This window comes from Strix aluco, chromosome 2, assembly GCF_031877795.1.
Source record: "Strix aluco isolate bStrAlu1 chromosome 2, bStrAlu1.hap1, whole genome shotgun sequence".
In the NCBI taxonomy this organism is placed as follows: domain Eukaryota; kingdom Metazoa; phylum Chordata; class Aves; order Strigiformes; family Strigidae; genus Strix; species Strix aluco.
The window spans coordinates 26,790,406-26,814,668 of NC_133932.1; the positions used below are offsets into that span (position 1 = coordinate 26,790,406).

Genomic DNA, 24,263 nt, shown 5'->3' on the forward strand with positions numbered 1-24,263 from the left:
TAAAATGATTTTCACATGAAAATTCCCCTTTAGAGGTTTCCAGTTTATGGTCACTGATTTCAAGTTAATAAGCAGAAGGGTATTTGAATAAAACATAATACAGTGCTTTGTAAAGTAAAGCTGCTAATCTGATTTAGATTGTTTCATTTCCAGCTCCATGACTCTGTTTCCAGTCAGTAGCCTTGTTGAAGGCTGTGTGTATTCCTAAGTTCCTTGAGATATTTTTGTTGTCAGAAATTTATATTAATAGCACCGATGAAAAGAGCCCACTAACAAACACTCCAATAATGGAAAGTACACATGAAATAAAGCAGATTTAAAAACCATCAAGACAATGCATTTTTCTCATTTATTCAAATCTTCTGCAGGAAGTAAACACTGAAAGATTTAAAAAAACTTCACACTGCAGTATGTACAGTTTTGTGACATCACATGAGGAAATTAATTTCTAATAAAAAAATGAGACCAGTTAGATAAATTACTGAAGACACATCACAATAAAATTGGTTGTGGTAAAATCCCAAATTCTTATGTATGGCAATGAAAATCAATATTCCTTTGTCTTACAGGGATAGCATAGTCCTGGTACAATATTTCAATTACGCAAAATGGAGTCCTGAACTTACATAACTGATTATAGTTGTATGAGTACTTCTTGTTTTAAAAGTAGTTTTGTAGTTTTTTTTTTTTTCCCAGACCCTTTTGATTTGAAGCACATTCTTTCACAAAGCTAAAATACCACAGCAGAAGTCATGTCCAGAAGTGGAATACTGTTGTGTTTTGAACTGACCTGACTTAAGACATTTTATTTTTTTGCCAACGCACAGATGCACAGGGTCCCCCATGCACTTTTCATGCAGCAGGTAATCACAACTTTAAATAAAAGTATTTTTCTATACATTCTTCCAGACTTGCAACTGTATACATACATGCAAAAGTTTTTAAACCTATGTGATCATATTTACACTTATACATGGAATATACATAACAAAAAAGATTAAAAGGGTTTTTTTCCTTTGCATTAGAACAATACAAAATATGTATTTTTCATTAAGGAAACCACTATTTACATCACCTTTTAAAAACCAATTTCAACATATTATAGGTGTAACAAGTCGATGTATTTACATTATATATAAATATATATAATATATACTTACCAGTTTACTCCTCTGTAAGATGTGGCAGAGAACAAACTGGTAATATTATGTCACTGACGTCAATGAGAGCTGTAATACTTTCACCAACATTTAACAGGGAAAATTTAAACCATTCATTTCTTTCTTTTAAAAACATTTGTAAATTAAAAATTTAAAAACATTACTAAGAGTAAATGGCTAAGAAAAGTGAAAGTTATGGCTGAATTCCCTTTTGATCTTGTAATGTTTATAAGCTTCTCAAACTGAGCCACCCGGTTATGTGGTATCAGTGGAGAAGCCCTCCAGCAAAACATCTCTGATTCTACAGTCACACACTACCCCCATCATTTCCTCAAACTTTGGCAGAGAAGACACTAGAAATCTGGTTCTCAGTCCCCTACACTTTCTTCTGGAAAGAAAAGGCATATCTGCATGGCAATTACAAGTCAATCCCCAAATCCAGCTAGCTTGGAAGCTACACCACCACAGTGGGTGAAGCAGCATAAGCCTGCCGATGTCCCCTCGAGCAAGGTATTGGGCACTTAGCAACCCAACTGCTGCTGCAACCATTCCCAGTTAAGTGAGGTTAAAGTTAATTCAGGTCTAAGACACAAGGGGTTGCAATTACAACTTTAAGTGTGGTATAGACACATCCCTAACTCACTTCACTGCTTCATGAGGTGGAGGCAGCTTTCCCCCAGCAGTCTCACCCAGCTACAACTGGGATACATTCTTCCCTCCCTCCCTGCTCCTTTGATGGAAAGATCAGACAACAGCACCCATCAACCCTGCACCTCTTTGACTACACAGCTATTGCTGCCAATATATGACAAGGCCCCATTTTTCTTCAAGTCTATAGTCTAAAGGCCTAGCTGAAACTTCAGCCTCCTGAGTTTGCAGAGCTGTCTTTGAAGCTTCCACTCCCCCAGACTGAGGAAGCATACCGGGGACAGAAATGCATATCCTAGTAGTAAACATCTACTGAATCAAGGAGACAGGAGTTGCTGAGAAAACCAAGCGTTACTCAACAGATGACCTTGGTTTGTCATTCATCTACAGGGACTGGTGGAAATCAAAGATCTTTGAGTTTCTTGGGAAAATATGGCCAGCCCTACCAGTCCTTCTGCTGGTGCAGTAAACCCAGCTCCTGCACCCCCCTTTTCTGATGGAAAAGTCCTCAAGGAAGACAATGGTGACTCCTTTTTACTCACCCATGCTACAAGATAAAAAATTATTAGAGCCTTTGGTCCTCAGGTTTAAAAAGGCTGTAAATATGGATGGGGTAGATTTTAAAGAATGTCTTCCCTAGAGAGGGGTAACATCAGTGATATTGGAGAATTTCATATAGGAAACTGTTGCCCTCTTAGCAGTCGACTGAAGAGTGTTCAGTTGGCATGTTCTACCTTCTCTCAAGGGCCTCATTGTTATGTGCTGCTTGAGACTGCAACGTCTACAAGAGGTAAGATTCTTCCATGAACAGCATGTCCTAAACTTAAATTCTTGTGTATTATAGTTTACTGACGTCTGTGAGAATGGTAATACCCTTTCATTAACATCACCTAAAAAGAAAGCTAAATCATTAACTGGTCAAACTGTTAACATTTTAACTTAAATGTTTTATAAAACTTTAAAAACTAAATGTTCAAAAGTATGTATCATAACAATAGACTACCATAGAATAAATACACAGGTAAGCACACTCCTAGACTCCAATATTACTTTTTGTTAGGGTTAGACTCTCCTTCCCTACTTTTCATCTCAACTTTGTTTTGATGAAGCTTTTCCAACCAGATTATTTCAAATCCATTCAAACTGCATTTTTCTGTGGAGCCCTTCAAGTAAATTATAGCCCTGTATTTACTCCGGGGACCATCTATTATTCTATATTGTATATATTTCCTAGCTATATACATGTTTTTTCAAGAAAAATAATCAATTAAGACTTTAAGAGACATTTAATGGATGGAACAAATACCATCTTTTTAATATTTCTGCTGGGTTGACTCATATAAAAAGAATTCAGTTCCACTGTCAATCCAAAATATACTTTATCTCGTTAATGATTATTCTATGAGACATCTGAATTGTCATTGGGCCACTTATAAATGCAATATTAAAGACAAACAAAATTTTATTTTTATATTATACTTCAGACAATGACATTTAAAGTGATATTAGATTTGTGTGAAGGTTTTAAAATATAAATCTTCTTTGTACAGCCCATTAATATATTACGCTTCACCCAAATAACATAAAAATATATCTTTAAATCGCTCTGTTATTTCTCATATAAACCAGGGGGAATGTTTTATATGGGATACCGCCAAATATTTGTGTTCCCTAAAAGAAAGTATCCCCCCCAGGGGGGCAAAACAGAATAGTGGTGCATTTTCCAGTGGGCAGACAGGAGAAGTCCCTTTCAGTAGGGACTGCAGTGGAGAGACAGGAAACTGATCCCAGGCAGGAGGACAAGAGGGGGACAACGGCTCACCCTGTCTCAGCAAGCCAGCAGTTTAGGAAAAGGATCTCTGAAACCAAACAAGGAAAAGAGCAAAACGCCCCATTACTCATCTCTGCTATGCAAACATGAGATGGACAGAAACAGCAGTTTTGTCATGTCATCGGCTCTCAAGGGTGAAAACAGTCAAAATTAAAACAGAGTGTAGCTCTCATCATCTGTGCAAGCCAACTACTTAGCTGTTCGCTGATAGCATAGGGGATCACCAGTGAAATTAGAAGCTACAGAGAACATTTTTTTCAGGGGAGTAAAAAGTTCAGCAAAACTTAAAGTAGGCAATAATGCATATAATTTAGAGGAACTGGATTTTGTCCTCCTCCTCCCCCATGAGAAATAAAGGCTGCAAATGGAGTTAACACTGACAGTGTTAACAGGAAAGCAGAGCCACATGGCTCTTCCCCAGCCAGCAATTCTTTTAAGGTGTCTCAGCTTTGACCGCAATTTTCAGTTACTCCCTTCTCAGGATGATATTGCCAGATGTTACAAATCACAGCACAGGTGGGGATTGAGGAAAAGGGCAGAGGAGGATTTCTCAGACATGTCCCACCATCCATTACAGAAGATGACAAAACCACGATTTCATCCTCAGTGCAACCCTAAAAATTATTCTAAAACCAGGTTTTCTGCAGTGAAAGGGTAGTGCACTGAACCATGCATCACCTGTTCAGAGAGTAATAAATATTGGCAGAATATGGATTCTTTTCCCTGGTTGTAGGAAGAGGCCAACACATTTTTCATTAAAATCCTATTCCATCTTTGAGTGGAAGTCTGATGTGCTGCTTTAGAGTAGTCGGTATTCTTCTGCAGGGGATAGAGGATGGTGCTAAATAGACAACTCTGCTCATCTGCTTCACAAACTTTCCACCATTTTCCTCACCAAATATATGTACTAAACTTTCTTAATCCACTACTCCAAGAGGCATTTTGGCTTTCCTCTTTTAAGCAGGGAAGTAACAGGAATGCGCCAACAAAAGGACTCATGCAGTACTTGCATGGCCTATGAAAATCTTCCTTTTGTATAAAAACCTAGAAAAAACCCTTAATCATAACTAATAACTATGGCTAAGGATTCTGAGGAAGGCATTTGTCAAGAGCAGGGGAAAGAAGAAAATAAGATTTTACACCACTATTCTGTCAGGACCACAAACAAGATTTAAAAATAACAATAAAAATTTTGGAAGCACTAAAAATACATTTCAGTGCATTTCAATTATTAACACTGACACAGGTTTTCCAATATGACGAGCTAACACCTTGGACGGACTGCTCCATTTCTTAAAAGTTATTTTTAAAATTTCACAAAACATATTAAACATTCAAAAAAAGTACACAGTCTCTATGCTCAGGCTTCAAAAAAATAAGGATTATTTTACAGGGAGGGAGGAAACGCAGCATTACCACCACCTAGGCTGTACGCTTACACTTTATGTTATACCAAAAACTTGCAGATCCAAATAAGACTCTGATCAAAGAGTACTCATAACTTAATCTGATACATACAGAAATGTCTTGTACAAATTACAACCTTTCTAGTTTCCTTGTGACAATCTATTGTAAAGCAAATTTTATCTACATGTATTTTAAATAACATCACCAGAAAAATAAAAAGTTTATCAAATGAAAACATGTTTCAATTAGACCATGCTTTTCTAAAATCATGCTCAATTTTACAGTAGTCAAGTTCGTACTCGTTTTTATTTTATTCTTTTTTTTTTTTTTTAAACAAAGATTCAAAACCACTGATTGTAAACTCATTGAGGAGGCTGTAGTTCATTCTGGCTCTTTTTTGATTGTTAGCACTTTTTCCAGAAGTCCATGCACTTCTCCATTCACACCATGTTGGTGAGAGGTCTTACTCCCCATATGGCTGTTGTAAGGGCTTCTTAAGTTACTAAAAGGAGTTTTAAGCTCTGCATCAGATGTCAACTCCTCTTTGATTGTAACATGAGTTGAACTATCAGTAAATGAAGGTTCATTCCAAATTTCTTTGTCATGTGCTTCTTGGCTACTAATGGAGTTGCCACCTTTCTGTAACATGTAGTACAATATTGGGTTGGTTTTGGTCAGTCTCGGAGAGTCTTTTTCATAATCATTCTTGTCCATACCTGTGATCACCCATCTGATGGGCCCTTTTTCACTGGGCATGGGACACATGCTAAACTGGTCGGACTCTAGTCTAGATACTGTACTCCCCAAATGTTCAGGGAATGGGGAACTGGCAGGACTTTTTACTGCTACAGGATACTGAAATGTTCTATGATCTACACAATTGTTCTGTTGCACAGGGCTTCCCATTAATGCATTTACTGAAGAAATGCTGAATTCAGGTTTATTAATTGTTGCACTGGTTTTGTTTCCTTTTTTCTTGCCCTCCGTTAGTATGTTATTCCTATGTTGTGACAGATCTCTCTCACAGTTTTCTGAGAGAAGCAGCTGTTTCAACACATTAAAGCCTTTACTATCTCTAGACCAACTCCTATTTTCACTTTCATTACTTGAACCATGACTTACAGCATATTTAAATTCAGCATCACTTCTGCTGAATTTCAGTTCTTGCTGGTTAAGCAAAGGGCCGTACAGTGCCTCGGTGGGAGAAGCGTGATTGTTTGCAGCATCAGACACATTACTTCTCATCTTTTTTAATGGACTTTCCAAGAGCTCAGCATGAAGCTTCCTCTTCTTCGGTACTGTGCAAAAACTCTTTGATTCGAGGTGTGTCAGCTCATTGTTTCGGTGACTTCTGTCCAGCTCATCTGCAGGGTAACTGTCTTGATTCTGTCTCAGCAACCTACTCAGCAGGCCATTTTTGGAAAAAGAGAAATCTTGAGGTGAAAGAGGCTCAGATTTCAACTCCTCTGATGCTGGAGAAGCAGCTGTGTTTCTCTTCAGTGAATGAACAAATCCTTGAAATTTGTTACCCTTGCACTCTCTTACTTGTTGTGCATTTGAATTATAAGGAACATTTGCTTCTTCAGATGGTTCCGTTTTTATTTTCACCATCAATATTTGCTCATTCAAAGCCTTATCTGTCTGTTCTGGAGAACTTTCATCTCTTAAAAGCATCCTTTCTTTCTTTTCACTTTTACCTTTGTTGGGAGTTCCCAGAAGCAGCTGAAGGACAGTGCGCCTTTCAAGGAGATTTTCTATTTCCGAACCTGGAAGTCCTTGTTCAGCGGGTGCGGGCTGACAACTGAATATTTTGTTATTTTCTTCATGCGTACTCAATTTATTCGTAAGTAGAGGGCTGTTCAATCTATCAATCAAGCCAACAGGTTTATCTGTGTTCCCTGCTAGCAGCTGTTTGCTAGCTCTTTGTTCTTCACTTGACACGGAAGTCTGCATGCCGCACTGAGCGAGATTCTGCAACAGTTTGCTGGCACTGAATGCTGAGGAGTTCTGAGGACTATCGTTCCTGCTCAGCTTGGCTCCTTGAATTTCTTTGCTTTTAGAAAGGTCTATCAAATGCTTAGATGCGGTATTCATCAGTCTGTCCGGCTGGATGCTGCAGGCATACGGTGGTGAGCTACGCTTGATGGCTAATGATTGGTGCGAGAGATTTATAGGAGAGTCTGCTTTTGTAGAAGCCAACAAAGGTGGAGTGCTTAACGGAGTCATTCGGTTTGCACTGGGACTGTCAGTAACAGGAGTCCTTTTACCAGTCTGTACAGTGAATTTTGCCACATCAGCTGCACTGTGTGGTCCCTGAGGGTCATTACTCTTGTCTACTTTTTCTTCACTCTTATGCCCAAGTAACAGCTGAAGTAGTGTTACTTTCTGATGGGGATTCAGCTTAGAAGCTTTCGGAGTGTCTTTGTCTTCCTTGTTCTCTGGACAGGAAACCTTTGGATCCCAGTTATGAAGCAAGGATTGAGTCAGGTTATCCAGTGATGCAGGTGGACCTGTATCGGGTTTATCTGTCCTCTGTTTAAAGGATAGGTCTATAGGAAGACAGTTAGAATGGGAGCTTTCATCGTCACTGCTGTCATCTTCTGTAAAACTAGGATTGTTGTCTGAATACTCATCAATAGTTGTTGGTGTGCTGCTGTCTTCAAAAATGCTGGCTCTCTCACTCTGTTCATGCCTTTTTACATGTTTGGTGGTATTCTGGCTTTTCAGCAGATGCAAGAGCAAACTGTTGCTGGGAGAGGTTTTCAGGTTACTCCTTTCCAAAGTACTTTTGTATCCCAGAGTTTTGGGAGGTGAATGCATGATTCCCACTGAACTCTGATACGGTGTCATATTGGTTTTGCCAGACACTGTTTTGGTTGATGATCCTGTTTGACCATTGAGATGGCTTGTCATTCCTTTTGCTAAACCGAATTGGCCAGTATCTTTCTGAGTGCTTTCTTGTAATCTGGCCATAGCTGCAAGTCTCTCACTTGCTATTTGATTTGCATTTTGTGCTTTTAAAGCATGTTCCCTGGAGTACTGCTGCAAGTGAGCTTCACTTGAAAGGAGTAAAGCTAGCTGGCTGCATGCTACACTGGGCTTCGGTGAAGCAGCAGGACTAGATCGTTTCTCTACCATGCTCGCAACAGCTTGTAATCTTGCAGCACATGACAGTGGCTCATTTATCACTTTAGGTCCGCTCTGTACCGCATGAGGGGATTCTATAAACCTCTCTTTGGGCAGGTTCTTTGTTATATCAGGCAGGCTGTTGTCCAGCTTCTGATCTTTTGCTTTGCTCTTCTTCAGTAGAGTCTTCAGGTGACTGGATGCAACACCATAGCACCTTAAATCTTTCTCCACTTGTAAAGAATCATCACTAAGGGAATACCCTTGCTCCTTAAGGCTCTGCCTAATCTGCTGTGACAGAGCAACACTTTGCAGCCTAGAGCTGAATGACTGAAGCAGAGAGGCAAGTAATGTGCTATCCTGTTTGCCTTTAGGCACATTTTCAACCATGCCAGCTAACAAAGCTTCCTTTTTTCCATCTAAATCTACAATGGAATCAGACAACCTCCTTCTCTTTGCCGCATTCCAGTCTTCAGAAGACTGCAACAGTCTTGCTTTTTTGAGGTGCAGCATGCCAGATCCCTGATATGTATTTGTGTTAAGAACTGGACCATTACTTTGACAGTTGGGAAATATATTTCCAGAAATCTTAAAGTTTTGATCCTCTCCACTATGCCCAGTAGACTTTTTGTCAACTGCAGTACCTGAGCCTCCTGCTGCTTGATGCATTAGTAATCCCTCTAGGTAAGTTAGAACAACAGAATCCTGGTGCATCTCAGAGCCAAGCTCTTCTCCATGAGTCATGTTCAATAAAAGTTTCCAAAAGGGCTCTGGTTCTATTCACTTCAAAGACTAAGTTTTGCTGTAGCTGAATCGAGATGCAGAGTTAAGAAATAACAGGTAGATGTCTGTAGAGTTTTCTCACAGACTTTCAGAAACAATAAAAAAAGTCATATTCCAAGCAGGCTTCTTCCACTGTATACTGTTTGATGAGCCAGGTTTCCAATCATATCAATCTGCTGATAGCTAGAATATTTATGAAAGGTGTCTAGGAGAAGCACTCAAAACATGAATCCACCGTAATAAAGTTCCATTAAGTATTTGCCACGTTCTTTCTCCAGAAAGCCAGCTTGTTTTTCATCTTTTTCCATCTCCACCAAGCACATAAAATTCCTAAGTGAAAAAAACAAAACAAAAAACAAAGAAAATATTTAGGATAAGATCTAATTGCATAACACTTTTTTTCTTTTTTTTTTTAATGCACTTAGTCAGACATTCGGGATATATAAGCAATATCTACATTCCAGAAGAAATTAAAGATCAAGTAATGGACAAAGTACATGGTAACTAATTTAAAAAACTTTGTGAAAAAATTCTGAGAAATAAAATTTTATACAAAAATTAAGCTTAATTATCATAAGAATAGCTACTTCAAGTGTTCATCTAATTTCTCTATTCTACAGCTCAAAATAAGGAATAGTAAACATGAAAAAACCCTGTATTTAGTGATTTAAGGTTTTCCTAAAAATTACATTGGATTTTACTTCACAGTTGCATCAACTTTCTTCTCATGTTAATACACAGGACATGCAGACTATCCCTCTAAAAGAGAATTAATGGGAAAAGGCATGCCTAAATTCAACGTTTAGGTTCATGTTGGATCTGTTTCAAATAACAGAATAGGTAGCATCATATATATGAGTACATTTTTGTTTGGCAGGTAGATGGTGTTGCTAAAAGTAGAAACCAAGTTGTCACTGCTGCTCAGAACTACCTAGTAATGCAACATCTAGCATGATAGCCCAACAGGGAGGAAATCTGTTTTCTTACAACTCCAAACTACCTCAAATCATTAGAAGAATCATGTGATCGGAGTGGTGAAAAGGGTGCTTATGTTCCTGATATAACAAATCCTGATATCAAAATCTTCCCTTCGCTGGATGATTTTTACCTTTAGTTTCTTTCCATGTATTGAGTATATAATGGTAAAACAACCTCAGGTGTTCCTTGAGGTCTTGTTATTTTCAAAGAGTGCAGAACACCTCTACTCAATACTTTCTTGCATGAGGCAGAATGCTATAAAAAGCTGTTTTAAAAAGCACAACAATGGTGCTTATGCTAGATGCACCTCTTCAGTTTTAGTTATATTACTGGTCAGTGATAGCATGGACAGTTCAGACAGTCACCACAGTTCAATATTGAGATCATTACACCACACATGCCTATTCTTTCATTTATTCAGTTCTAAACTGGCATAAATATTCAACATGAGGAAAGCTAAGTGTCTTTCCACATATCTAACTCTGCAGTTTGCTTTCACAGACTAAAAGCCCATTGAAAACCTGCATTTACAAGTTTTAAAAGGATGTACACAGATGAAATCCTTGCCTCCTTAAAGTGAATTAATATTTTATGATTGATTTCCCAGAGGCTATTTTTTAATTCAAAAGCTACAGGCAACCAGAAGTCAGAAAAATATCAGATCTAAAAAAAGTAAAGAATTAGAAGAACTACTAAATAGCCATAATGTTAACAGCCATATATCCCCCTGTGCAAATACTCCCTTAGATTCTAAGTCATTTAGAGAAACTCTAAAAACTGAGCCATCTCAAAAAAAAAAAAAAGAATAATAATTAAAATAACCAGCAACGCATTGTAGTGTAAATGTGTATCCCCATGTATCTAAGTATGAAACGAAAAGTTGGTAGCTATTGCTGGGGCCTCAGTACCTCTCTCGGAAATACATGTCTACATTAATCAGCATTTACATAATTACCTGTAGAAGACACTGTGTTCATTCAAATATATAACTACAACTTAAATGTGAATTCATCTAACTAAAAATTTCTGATCATCTCACTGTTCCTTCAAAAACCTGTGCACCTCTGGGTGGGCTTTTGCAGTTTCAGCCCAAAATGGACTAAAATCCGAAATAACAAATCCTTGAAGAAAAAAAATCAAGGTTTCCAATTAATACATCACATATCCAGCAACTGCAACATCAATTCAGCTAGATTAATTTCCTCAAATATTTGGGAACGCACTTTATCCAGAAAATAGTTTTCTCACTTCCGAAGATAAACTGTTTATCTGCAGCCACATCTTCATATTTCAAAAGGGAATTAAGCTGACAGCATGCATTCTTAAAAGGGAGCGAGTAGCATTTGATACCCAGTGTTTTGTGTTTAAGAGAATAAAATTGAAATTTTTTCAAGATTTCTTACTATCCGATAAAAGCAAGCCTTGCAGTCACCTTTACGATAAAGTCCCAAACAAATGCACCATTAAGCCAATATTCAGTAAAACTTTACTCATTACAGCTCTGGGTAATTAAAAAAAGACAATGCATTTATGCAAATCCCTTAGGTAGTCAAAAAGCCTGTTGGAGATGACAACACTTGTAGCCAGTAGAGTTTACATATAATAACTACTCTAAGAAGTGTTTTGCCACTTTTTTTTCTAATTACTCAGTTCTAAGGAAATATTGGTAATTTTACAGAAATCTGGTTGATGCAAAGGAGCCTTCATTAAAAAGAAAGAAATCTTGAAAAATTACATAAGGAATGGGACATCAGCTATCTTTCTAAAGAGCCTGTTCTGATCTAGTGCTGCAACAGGTATTACAGCATGATAAAAACCTTACATGACCTTAATGTACAATAACAAATGTGAAGAAGTCATCTGTCAAGAACTGAAATTACATTTTTAAAAAAGTCTCTAAACCTATACCTTATTTGTGATGGAAAAACAAGTAGTAAATTTCAGGGTCTCAAGGCAATCTCATAACTAAGCATTTCCAGTGAGTTCTGAACTGAGTACGCTTTTCTTCCACTATGTGAAGTGTGGTCATGTGGAAACCGAACCAGCTTTGGAAATTAATGTTTAGCTGGACACTAAGGCAACCATTTGGCAACCTTTTAAAAACATATTGACTGTACCGAAGAATTTCCCTGGACCCACTGAAATGTTTTTTCTCACTATTAAACATTATTCCAGAAATTACCAGAACCAAGGGAAGAAAAAAAAAAAGAACATAAATAAGGCAGAAGGAAGAGAAAGGAGAAGCCATACAGCAACAGATTTCATATTTCCCAGTAAAGGCTGAAGTAAGTTTATTGCAATTAGCCTCTAACATCAACCTCTAATACGTATGAATCTCTAGACCTAAAATTATATTTAACTGTTGTGACAAAACAAATTGATAAAGTTGACATGCTTTCCTGACCATGTAACTACTGTATATGCACTCTTTTTTTGTTGTTTCAACTATCTTTTTCCAGACTTCTGTATCCTAACAAATAAATAAACCACTTGTTTTGCAGAGACTATTTTCAGAACCTCCAAGAGCACGCACTGATCACAGCTCATTAAGCCATCTTTACCCAGACAGAACTTTTAGTGCAGCAGGATTCTTAGCACAAATGCTGCAACCTGGAGAGACACTCCCCAGGTGGAGCATACCATGGGAAATCAGTCCTACAGCCTTTTAAAATGTGCCTACGGAAAAACTGTGGGCAGAATAGGGAAGATAAGAGAATATTAAAATATACACTGAACTGTGTATGTCCAGAATATTACTTCTACTTTTTCACTTGTTCAAATTTTTCTTTGTTTGCAAACTACAGATATACTTAGCTGTCACCAAGATTTTAAAAGAACGATAATAATGAACGTTAAGATCCTTTGCTTACCATGAAGTATTACTGCTGCAAGATACATGAAATCTGAGAACACATCTAACAGGTTAAACCACAACATCTGAGCAAATGACTTCTTACACCTGAATATATATTTATTTTTAAATAAAAACATTTAAAGAATTCTTTGAATTAACACACACACCTCAACCATAAAACCTAATTGGATACTCTAAACAAACTGCAGCCTCCTAGTTAACCCAACAGATATTCAGCTGCTGTTATTTAAGAAATTAAGAACAGTTCACAATTTAAACTAGCAAAATGACAGCCAAAAGACATTCTTCCAATATCCCTTATCCCTAGTGTTTCTAGCTAAATCCCTTTGCTAAATAGAAAAGAGCACCATAGTAAATGACCAACACTAGACTAGTACTATTTGAGTAGGACAGCTACACAATCCAATGGAGATAACTCATAAAACTTGATGTTATCAAGGTGTCAACTTCTGTAGTCTTAATTCAAGAGCTTTTGAAAAAAATCTTGTAGAAACTATTAAGGTATTTGTTTAGGAAATTGTCATGGCTAGCAGATTGCCTTCATGAACACTTATTAAAAGAGATTATCCAAACTCATGCACACTGTTAGAATGATTAATAGACGTTGAGATGTGTGTATATACACACAGATGAAACATTTTGATAAACTGCATTTCAGAGTTCTTTAATGACTATTTAATTCCCATAGTAATTTAATGTTCCATTTTTAAGTTGAGTCAAAACATGAATTTGTAGAGCTGAAGTCAAACTGGTCTGTGAAATCAAAATCTTTAGTTATTTAGTAAATTCAGTGTTCTAATGGTTAGAAAACTACTGGAAGAGCCAGAAAAAGTCTCTCACTAGTTCACTTGACTTCCCATTCTCATATTCCCAAATGTAAAGGCTACAGCCCACCACATCAACCAGTGGCTCAGTCATTTTAATTATTACAGATTTGAGGAACGCAGTGATTACAGTTGCAGCTTGGGATCCAGGGGTCCAATTACTTGCTGTGCTGCAGACAGGCTGTCTGACTTCTGGTTTTACTTTTCTGTACCCTGTTTTCCCAGATGGAGTAACAATAGATGCAAACTTCAGAAAGATAATTGAGGATAAATACATTAAAGGCTGTGTGTTGCTCAACAGCTCCAGGAATAGCTCTAAGTACCTAAACCGTAGGATTTTAAGTGATTCCCAATCCATATAACTGCCTGCAGCAAAATGCTGCAGAGAACAACGAAATTAAGGTCTCCAGAAAAATTCCTAGATGCCCTGGAAACCAGCAGAATCTTGCAGCGAACTGAACATGAACAGGAAAAATAAGACTAGCTGTCTCAGAATTATTTTGTTATTAAATTCAATTTATACTACTTTGATTTTAGCAGGCAGGAAGGATGTATTCAGAGTAGTGGTATAAGCACTTCAGCTGACTCTTTTTGCTAAGGTTATAAGCAGTGAACAGGCCTGATTCAACAACCCAAGGTACCAAATCCACAGAGCTGCACAAACGTGCAGGTACTTCAATGGCACTTAAGCATGTGCTTTAAGAGAATCAAGTATTTAAGTGCTTTGCTAAATCCCCGCTTTATGTCAGAAATCTGTTGAGATGAATGGAGCAGCTGAGACCTCTTCACAGTTTTGATTCAGGCTGTCAAGACATCTTGAAGGTTCCCTTAGCAAATGTGATTTAGAAAAAGCAAGAAGTGATCAGATGGTGGAACAAAATTCAGCAATAAATGGATGAATTCTTCCATGGCTGCACTCAAAAGAACTTGGGAATCAACAAGCCTTTTTAACAATGAATTCATTTTATTAAAAAAAATCATCAGGCTCCTCTCCTACAATCATAGGATATCACTTTGAGAAAGCAAAAATAGGCTTCTTCCCAGGAGCCTGTCATGTTATTCACCCCTTCATCAGGCCCACTGACTGACTCCAAAAGCCATTTTGAACATGGAAAGGCTAGCCTATCCCTTCTAAGCAGCTCGGTCAGGAGAGGGCACACAAGGCATCATGTTGCAGCAGCGGCAGCAGGAGGAGCCCCCGCTGCTGCCAGGATTTCTGGAGGGGCTCCGGAGGCCCCGACCCCGCCACGGAGCCAGCGTCCCCCACCCTGGGCAGGGGTGTCCCCTCCAGGCTGGCGCGGTCCCACGGCCCCTCCTGCAGCGCATGGCAGCATCGCTCACTCCATAGAAATACCCCCTTGGGGTAGCGGCAGGGTTAGCAAGAGCCACGGCTTCATGGCTAAATCCTGTGCAAGGATACGAAATGCAAAAGCCTCTTCCCTATCGTTTCATTAAACCGTGTCCTGCCAAGCACTGTCCTGACCTTTCTTTTCTTAAGAGAAGTTTTAGACAACAGAAAGGGGTGTTTTGGTTTGGTTCCCCCCCCCCCCCCCCCCCCCAGTATTCGGGGGGGGAGGGAAGAGAGTTGAGTGGAAGGGAACAGACCCAAACCAGCCCAGTCAAAACCTTCTGATGACTTTAGCAGTTTAAATAGTAGGATTTTGAAAAATACCACAGAAAACCGATTCCGTAACAACTGACGCAATAGCTCAAAGAGATGCAAAATCCTCCATTTTATGAAAGCACAAACACTGAGTAACTGAGAAGTGCTAAATCACCTAAAATTGACAGGAACGCAGAACCAACAGTACGGCAGCACAAGAAACAGTTTTTCCTACGAGAATAAGATTTGACAGACCACTGGACTGAAATGTTAGCAAACGAACAACTGAGTGGGGAAGAAAAAACTCCAACTGTTCTGGAGGTAGAGACTATTTAGATTTACTTTGGCTTTTAAGAGACTGCTAAAGTGTAAATGCTAATTACTGTCATTGTTAATCACCGCCCCCGAGGCACATAAGGAAGGGGAGGTTGTTCCTACATATTCCCTCTGGCGTGTGGAAAGGGGGATTCAGACAACCTCATCTCAGTGTCCCTCTGCTCCTCAGATTTCACATGAGATTCTCCACAGTCCTGGAATCTGTGACTCACCCGGCCCATGCAATGCCACCTCACGGCAATGAGAAGCTTTGGGACTATACGTAATATATATCGAGGGGGAATATAATATTTCCACTGTCTGCTTAAATAAGGTGTGGAAATGCCACAGAGATTTTCATATTTATGCAAAGCGCCTTTTGGCAAGGCAGCAAGGCGGACTGCACACATTTGCACCCATGCAAGGAGAAAGGCAGAAATTAGAATGCCTCAAACTCGCTGGCAAAGCATTTTCATGTGAAAGACCAAAAGTCTGAGCAGTGCTGGCTACATCGCAGCTTTTACCCAACCCTAAGGAAGCACGTTGCAAAGAAACACACACCTAGCTCTGACGCATGGCTCTCCTCCACGAGGGGACAGTACGAGCATGAACGACAGCAACCCGAGAGCGGCGGTGCTGGGAGAAAAAGTTATGTCTGCACTGCAGACCGACGAGTACAGGAAGGAGCCAAGACACTCAGGTGCCAAAGTAAGCCTAGCCCAGTGGCGAGGGACCCCACGGAGGTGAGCCTGCCCCGAGAGGCAGGGTATTTCAACACAGCGCTGGTCTGCCGTGACTTGCCCGATGCTGGCGCTCAACCCACACCTCAGCCACCTCTTCCAGAAAGCAGTGCACAGCTTACACAAGGCTGAAGACAGACATTTCTGCCTAAGTCGCATGCAAGTCCTGGTTTTGAAGGTTACTTCACAAACCTACCAGTAAAGAGGGAAAAAAAATTAAAAAAGGAAAAACCCCACCCTCACCCAGCAAGACCCCAAAACCAAGCAAACCCCCACAACGGCTGAAGTAAGTGTATGGGGAGGGGGAGATGTGGGACGGACACAAGTGCTGTAAAAGTTGAGTTTGTGAAAGCCTTAGCAGCAGCTCTCAAGGTTTACAAGTACATTCAAGCACTGTACAAAGCTTAATCCAGATCTGGCCTGCACGTCAAAACCTCCCGCTAAGAAGTTCTGTTAAGTTCATAGACAAATCTCACGTGTGGCTGTTTTTCATGCTTTTTGGCTCTTCAAACAATAGCTAATGCCAGCCTACCTTAAATTACTTCTTACTTTAACAAGAATTGAGCCTCACAAATAAATTACCCACATAATAATAATAATTATGTGGAAAACCCCATCCTGTTCATATAACTTATGATTTACCCCCATAACTGAGTAGTTCACAGAAATTTCAGGCAATTCTTTAGCAGAGACCCATGCACATATATTTGTTCTTAAAACAGTGCTGTAGGAACAGTTCTACATAGTTCTGTAAGGGTACTGTAAAGGGCATCTTCGAGTTCATTTCTTGATCAGGATCTGCTAACACTCGGACATGAACTTAGAAACACATTCTCTGCCAACTCTTTGCCAGTCATAGTAGGAAGAGGAATAGATGTTCAACCTTCAAATGCCACCTGTGAAGGAATTGAGTATTTGACATCTAAAACTGCCCCATGAGTCACTGCTCAACGTTCTTCTGCTACTGAAGACAAAATGAGCAGAAACTAAATGGTAAGGCAGAAAAATTACACCCCACCCCCAAAAAGGACAGGAATCCAGAAGAATCACATATCACAATCTCAACTAACCTAGCGTAGTGTGCTGATCAAAGCTCCAACAACTAGGAGCCTTTCTGCTTACTGTACAACTGAGTCTTCGCATTCAAGTGACGAAGAGCAAACAGGCACAACAATATATACCAAGATCGATCTGTTTTCAGGATGGAGGGGCAAATAATATGCTGGTAGGTACAACAGAATGGACAGAGGATGCATCTTTCCAATCTTTGTAAACCTATAAATAAGCCCTTAAACAACCAGATTCCCATTCCTTCCAACACCTAGAAAAACAAATCCCTGATTATGCATTTAACTCTACATCAACTCCCCAAGAATGAAACTTGATTAATATAGAGTAAAGAAATCAATGTCCTCTTCTGGACAATCATGCTTTTGAGTTACAATCAATGCATGCAGATAATGCTTTTCCACGCAACTCTGACCTTCTGCTTGTTGAAGGGATCCAAAGATACAGGCTTTTATCCACAGCACTACAAGAAAATTGTGTATTTCTTGGAATAACTGTACATCTTAGGTGATTTGTCATATGATAAGTCACTTTACGTTATTTTAACCAAGAACTGGTTTCACAGAGGCCAAACTGCAACAAAGCTGTAAGAAGTAACACACAGCTTTTATTGACACTAGTAGTTGTGTTCCACTAGGGACCGAGCATCTCAGTTAGTTATGAATGACAGCCACTTTCTAGACTTTAACAGAATAGGTTTCAGCTAACTGAACACAAACACACAGTAATTCCATAGTGAGGTGAAATATAGGATCACAGTCACATAGTATTCAATTACACATAAAACCCCATAAATCCATGTTAAAGACCCAGATGATTTAGGTTTTTTTCTTTTAAGCAAGAAAGTGGAAGGGCAATACAGTTTCTATTGTAATGGGAGATTTCAGCTTATTGTATATGAAGTTTCTAAAGGCTAGACACAGAAAAGGCTCGTAATTTCAGTTAAGTGGGAAAGAAAAAAATCTGCATTAGCGAGAAGGTCTCTACTAGTTCAATCACAATAAATTTTTTTTTTTTCTCTCCAAAGCAGCAATAAACTGAAGCAGAAATAAAAGATAGAACATAAGAACCAACTTCAGTGAAACCTGGGGAAAAGATGCCAAACACATCCTGTAAAGAATGTCACTGAAAGTCCTCATCTTACCACTGTGCCAGAATTAATCTGAAAACATTCGTAACATAAATCCCTTAGTAAAATTCTAAAAGCCTTTTAAGTCATATAGATGTATACAGAGATGATCGGTTAGTTACTAATACCATCAAACATTAGGAACTGGGCTGCAAGTCAACCTTAGCCATGAGTCAAATCAGAACAACTGAAATACTGACTCAGCTCAAAACCCCTGAAAACTGCATTCACTGCCACAAAGCCACGGTAGTAACAGCAGATGGCTGCTAAGGGAAAGTAACTACCCCTCAATACAAGGGTATACGCTTTGAAGTAATTTCTCAAATTTTATATTGATAAAAATTACAAGCATTTTAAGAAGATAATATGGCATCACAAAGTCATGGAAAAGAGCTATTACTAATATGTGTTATATCTGTCTTTCATGAGTGCTGCATGAAGGAAATAGTTGCAAAATAGCAAGAAAAAAAAACCTATTTATTGTTACCACTTGTTCCAGTAATGTCAAGAAAGATGAAACAGGTGCTAATACCTATTTCAAAAATGTATAAAACAGAACAACGCAGATGTGTGATTGATTTCTGAAGAAACTGTGTGATTTCCTACATATGACAACATTACCCCAAAAATAAAAGACCTATTAAAAAAATAAATCTATTACTCCGTACCTGCACCTAAGTATTAGCTAATTTGGGACCATCTTTCATAGTGCCTGTCAAACCAACAACTTCACTAAGCCTTTATAAAGCCATATGCCCAAAGTGTCAGTTACACCAACTTCACTGCCATGTTAGCATATGTCTAAAATTAAGCCTGTGCTCAAGAGTCCTGCTGAATGCAAGTGGCACCAGCACACCAGAGCCTAACTGGCTGCTAGTGAGCACCATCTCAATCTCTAGAAAAAAGGGCCATCTCAGTTGCCATGAAGAACAACACTAGTAATAAATAAACTAGTTCAGAAGCTGCACATTTAAACGTATACAAAAACGTGGTTCCACAAGAGTTTGTCTCATCTAGTGTGAAGCTGCTGCCAAAACACATAGACTTGTCTTGGTCTACAAATCTGCAGCTCCTTGTGCCTGCTACCTTCTCGGCATCGACACAAGCACTCCTATGGAAAGCTCCTACAAGGCAAGTCGTACTAAGGACCTAGAAACCCCAAGATACTGCTGAGTGTTTGTTGCACAGTTCTGCATGTGGGAACATGTGACTATGAGAGCAGCATGAGGAAGGACAAAGAGAGGGACTAACTCCTTTCTGTGCCAAACGGCACTTACGCCAAATGAAAGCATTGCCACTGGTGAGATTCTCCAAGAGGAAACCCCACTCCAGGTAGAACGTCTGTGATGAATTTGGAACAGTTCATCAGTAAGATAAAGATGTCTTCTTAAGAAGCATCTCCTAAACAGAATTTAAACAAAACAATTGTCAATTTATTCAAGCCCTCTAAAATCTGAAAAGGTGACTGGAAATAGAATAACTGATTCAAGTATTTTCATTTTTATATTTTACTGAAGCATCCTGAGACGCTGGAGTATAAATCCTATTAAAATGAACTTAGTTTGTCCACCCCTAAAATAGATTTGACATACAAACACAAACACAAGGTCAAGGTCACAGATCAGCAAGAAAGATTACAAAGAGGACTGATGTAAGATCTGGCATTTGATCAAAGCTCCTGGATATTATTTTTTTTTTAGTACACTTACCAGAAATACTACACTTCATTTTCTTCACATTGGTACATCACATGTTTTAAGTATTCCCTACCTTTAAGGGCAGCTGCCCTGTACTTACTTATTTTGCCAAGAGATCTTAGGCAGCATATCAAGTAAACTAAGGAAGAACTCTTACATCAAATGAAAAGGAAGTGGAAGACACTTTTTGCCATCCTTTTCGCCCTGTTCAGCTATGTGCCAATACATACTAAATTACAAATCCAAAAGGAGAACCCACTCACAAATATAGGACATGACTATGACCACTGCTAGAGAATCAGGACCTAGTTTACAACTTCATGCAGTCCAAGTTACTTATCTTAATATAGCAATTGTATATTTGGATGTGCACTTCCAAGCACAACACTCGCTTATCTATCCTAATCATCTGTGTGCACAGCATATATTTCTCAATTAAAAAAAAAAAAAACCTCTTTAACACCAGACCTGTGCAGAACACAATCAAACTAACCTCTTCTGTAATCAGGACATTTACCTCCTAGAAAGCTTCTTTAATGTTGAAAGCTGAGTAAGCGAGCAGATTAAACACAGTAGCAACAGTTGAAAGACTCATTAAAACTCAGCTGCTGAAAATAGTTAGCAATGAAAGTCATTTACTGATCTATCCATCCATCCATCCACCCACCGAGACATTCTCAAAGCTTTAAACACATGCTGAAGAATATTTAGCTGACAGGTCACGTCCACCAGACATACCTTCTGATGCTTAAACAAGAGGAAGGAAAGGTATCTTGGGTGACAACATCATATGACATTCAAAGGTGTACCGCTGCCACAAAGTTTAGATGCTCGTTGTAATAAGTAGCAATTTAAAGAACAGCGTGGCTTGTACTCTTACTTCTGAACCCCTCACTTTCAAACACCAGCACAGCTCTGATGTTAGTCTAGACATGACTGGGAGCAGTTTATATTTAGACAGAGAGCTATGTCTATAAATAGGACCGATCGTGTTGGTATAAAGCTTTTATTGGAACTCATTTGGGGTGACCTGCCTAACTCACTTGTATGTGGGCATCTCAGACATTGACAGCAAAACCTTCATGCCATCACACACCCTCCTGCCTCTTGTTTCAGCTGTGCCTCAACATTTTTCCTCCATTTAGTTTCTGTATAGGTACATTTGCAGCACTCTACCTGTGTGAGTGGGTTGGCTCAGCTACTAATGAAGAGGCCTTACATGAAAAACACAAGAAAAAGGCAAGTTTTAAAAGTTGTCGCCTTTTTGAAAACATCCTTCACAAGAATTAGATTGTCACCCTTTTAAGCTATGGTGCTGCCTGAGCTACTAGAGGCAGATACAAATCACTCCTGAAGCCTTGGATGCGAACTTCTCAGCACAATGGTATAGGTGGTTTTAGCCCTGATAGTGATTCATCAGATCTTAAAACAGTCACTGGTTTAAGATCAAATTGAGTTAAGTTGTAGACCTCTGGGAAATACAATTCTGCTCTTCCTTAGTCCCTCCTTTTCTAAATGCTTTCAGCAAAATGGGAGAAAAGGGGAGGTTTGGGTTTGGTTTTTCTTCCAAGGGGAAATTCTATCCTTCCTACTTTGTGAAAGGCTGATGAAGCTTCTCACTGCATTGAAGTGTTAGGAAGGGGAAAAGAGATAAAAAAATAATCAGGCAGTGATTATGATTCAAGATTTTTAAAAAACAGGAGTTCATTCAGCATCCACAAACAAATCAGCAACTTATTCTGAGAACCAAACACACAGAAAAATGTGTATACAAGACATTTCACAATCAAAAACAGTCTAGGAAACACATTAGTTTATTAGCAATGTAGCTACCCAACATTTCCAACTCTAAAGCAAGTATATTTGGAGTCATATAGTTTATTTAAGTTTACTAGCGCATGAACATTTGAAAGCATGTAAAAGCTTTTACTTTAATTGAGCTATATTACAGTGAATAACTGTTCACTCAGTGTCATTTCAGGTCTTCCCTCATACTTACGCTATAAAAAAACCCCACAACTTTCTTTAATCATCATAAGCAAACCTTTAATAAAACAAGTCAGCAGCAGTTTTGGGTTTTTTTTCTGTTAAATGCAAGTTCACACTCTTTACACACATAACCTGCAGGAGCAAAGGGTTTCTGCTCAGTCTGAATTTTGGATCAAATCCCCCGCTTTTCAAGCAATGGCGATGTGGCAGGCTGCTATCAGCGGCCAGCGGTAGTTTTGGTCTATTTCCTACCGTGACACCACAGACAAAACGTCTGAAACCCAATTCTATTCCATTCCTCTTTGGAGACCTCAAACAGTCAGAGCCAAAGCTTTCTGCACAGAGACCCTAATGTAAACCATTTCCAGCATGCTGTCTTTTAAAAGGAAGTAATGACAAACTGCAGTAAGTGACTAGCTAACATAGCAACAAAAATGAGTATGACAGCTAGCACAAAGAAGAGAGTACTGGTCAATTTAGCAGTCAAGTAGTCCACAACAGTGGATTACCTTGAAGCACTGGATGGCTGCCAATGCCCAATTCTGTAAAGGTACGATTTTACATATTTTTTAATAAAGGAAAAAAATTATTGTCTGTAGTTATATTTACATGTGTGAAATGTCAAATCAAGTTTTTAAAAATGTTAAAATATCATACTGATAGTTTAATAATACATCCTTTAACTTCGTACTTTCTTTATACTTATTTTTCCTAACATAAGTAGATGTATGGATTTTAACTGGACAACAAAATAATGGCAAGATTATGCACACATGCATGAGAGAGGCATCCAACTGATGCAACACAGATTAAGGTTGCAGAACTAGGCATGTGACAGACAGACATTTACCATACTGAAAAGCAGCAATACATCACCAATTTAAGCATCATGACTATTAAAAGCAAACTGATTCACATTCAAAATTTGAATATTTTTCTATTATTCAGGACACAGCATAGGATTTCCATTTCCAAACAAGATGTGCAAGATCAGTTATTCCAACTTTCCCATTCCTCAAATTGTTTAACACGCACCAACCATAGTAGGTGATCTGGTTTCCCACATGCTGGAAGTCTGATACCAATTCATCATCTAACAAAATTGGCTGGTGTAACAATGAAAGGCAGTGGGAAGTAGGTGGTGAATTTCCCTCTGTAAATCTTGTCTCAGCTTTGCGGGGACAGGGGGGAAGACCCACTGAAATATCTCAAAGTTGTAATTACAGTTTTAATCTGTTCGCTTAATGTCTACTGATAAAGTATGGAGAGAGAGGGAAAATATCATAAAACAAAAGATCTAAAAGTCGTGAATCTAGCAAACAGACACATCAAATTCCACCAAAGTAGCTTAAACTATGTATCACATAGTATAAAGTCATTATCTGAGAGTGATCATCCATAACCACAACTCTATCGATTCACCTGATCAGGCTAGGTATTATTTCCAGCTTAATCTGCTATGGTAGAGATCTGAGCATGGCTGACAGGTCACAACCCATGTCCTTTGTGTTATATAAAGCAGTCTCTACTTGATGTATCTGGAAGAGTCATTTTCCAGCTCAATATACCATCAATAAGTAACTCCAGCATTTTCTGAATCAATATATAGTAAGGCATTGTCAATGACCTGAAGATAGGTTTCACTGACTGCCTGTACTCTTTTTTGTTTCTTCTCTTTTTTAGAGTCTTTATAAGAATCGTGTCATAAAGTTAAATAAAAAGCTTTTTGTTAAAAGCCCTGCTGCTAAATTTCGTAAGTGAACAATACCAGAAAAACTTTACTGAAGACTACATTAATGGGATTTCATTCAATAGCAGTTCAGGCTCATACGTACCTGCAGAATCTTACTGAAACCAAGGCAACTCAGAAATACCAAATTACTGCAGAAGCAAATCACACTGCACAAGAAGGTACAAGCCAAACAGGGCAGCAGAGGAAGACCAGAGGAAAAACAACCCCAAACCAAAACCAAACCCCACTCTTCTCAAAGCGACTTTATGCTCTAAAAGCATACAATTTAAAAATCCATTTGTTGAGAAAAGGCCAGAAGTTCTGGTGGGCAGGTGATCATGTTTCCCCTTTCCCAGGA

At 38.7% G+C, this 24,263-nt stretch overlaps 1 protein-coding gene across 5 annotated transcripts in view; it reads right to left on the bottom strand.

The window, feature by feature from the left end:
• Positions 1-330: 330 nt before the first annotated feature.
• Positions 331-24,263, bottom strand: part of NRIP1 (nuclear receptor interacting protein 1) — a 78,998-nt gene continuing 55,065 nt past the window's right edge. For all 5 annotated transcript variants that reach the window (XM_074813657.1, XM_074813651.1, XM_074813660.1 and 2 more), the window contains one exon: positions 331-9,285. In XM_074813657.1, coding sequence (XP_074669758.1) covers positions 5,428-8,916 — 3,489 coding nt within the window. In that variant the 5' untranslated portion in view covers positions 8,917-9,285 and the 3' untranslated portion in view covers positions 331-5,427. The remainder of the gene's footprint in view (positions 9,286-24,263) is intronic.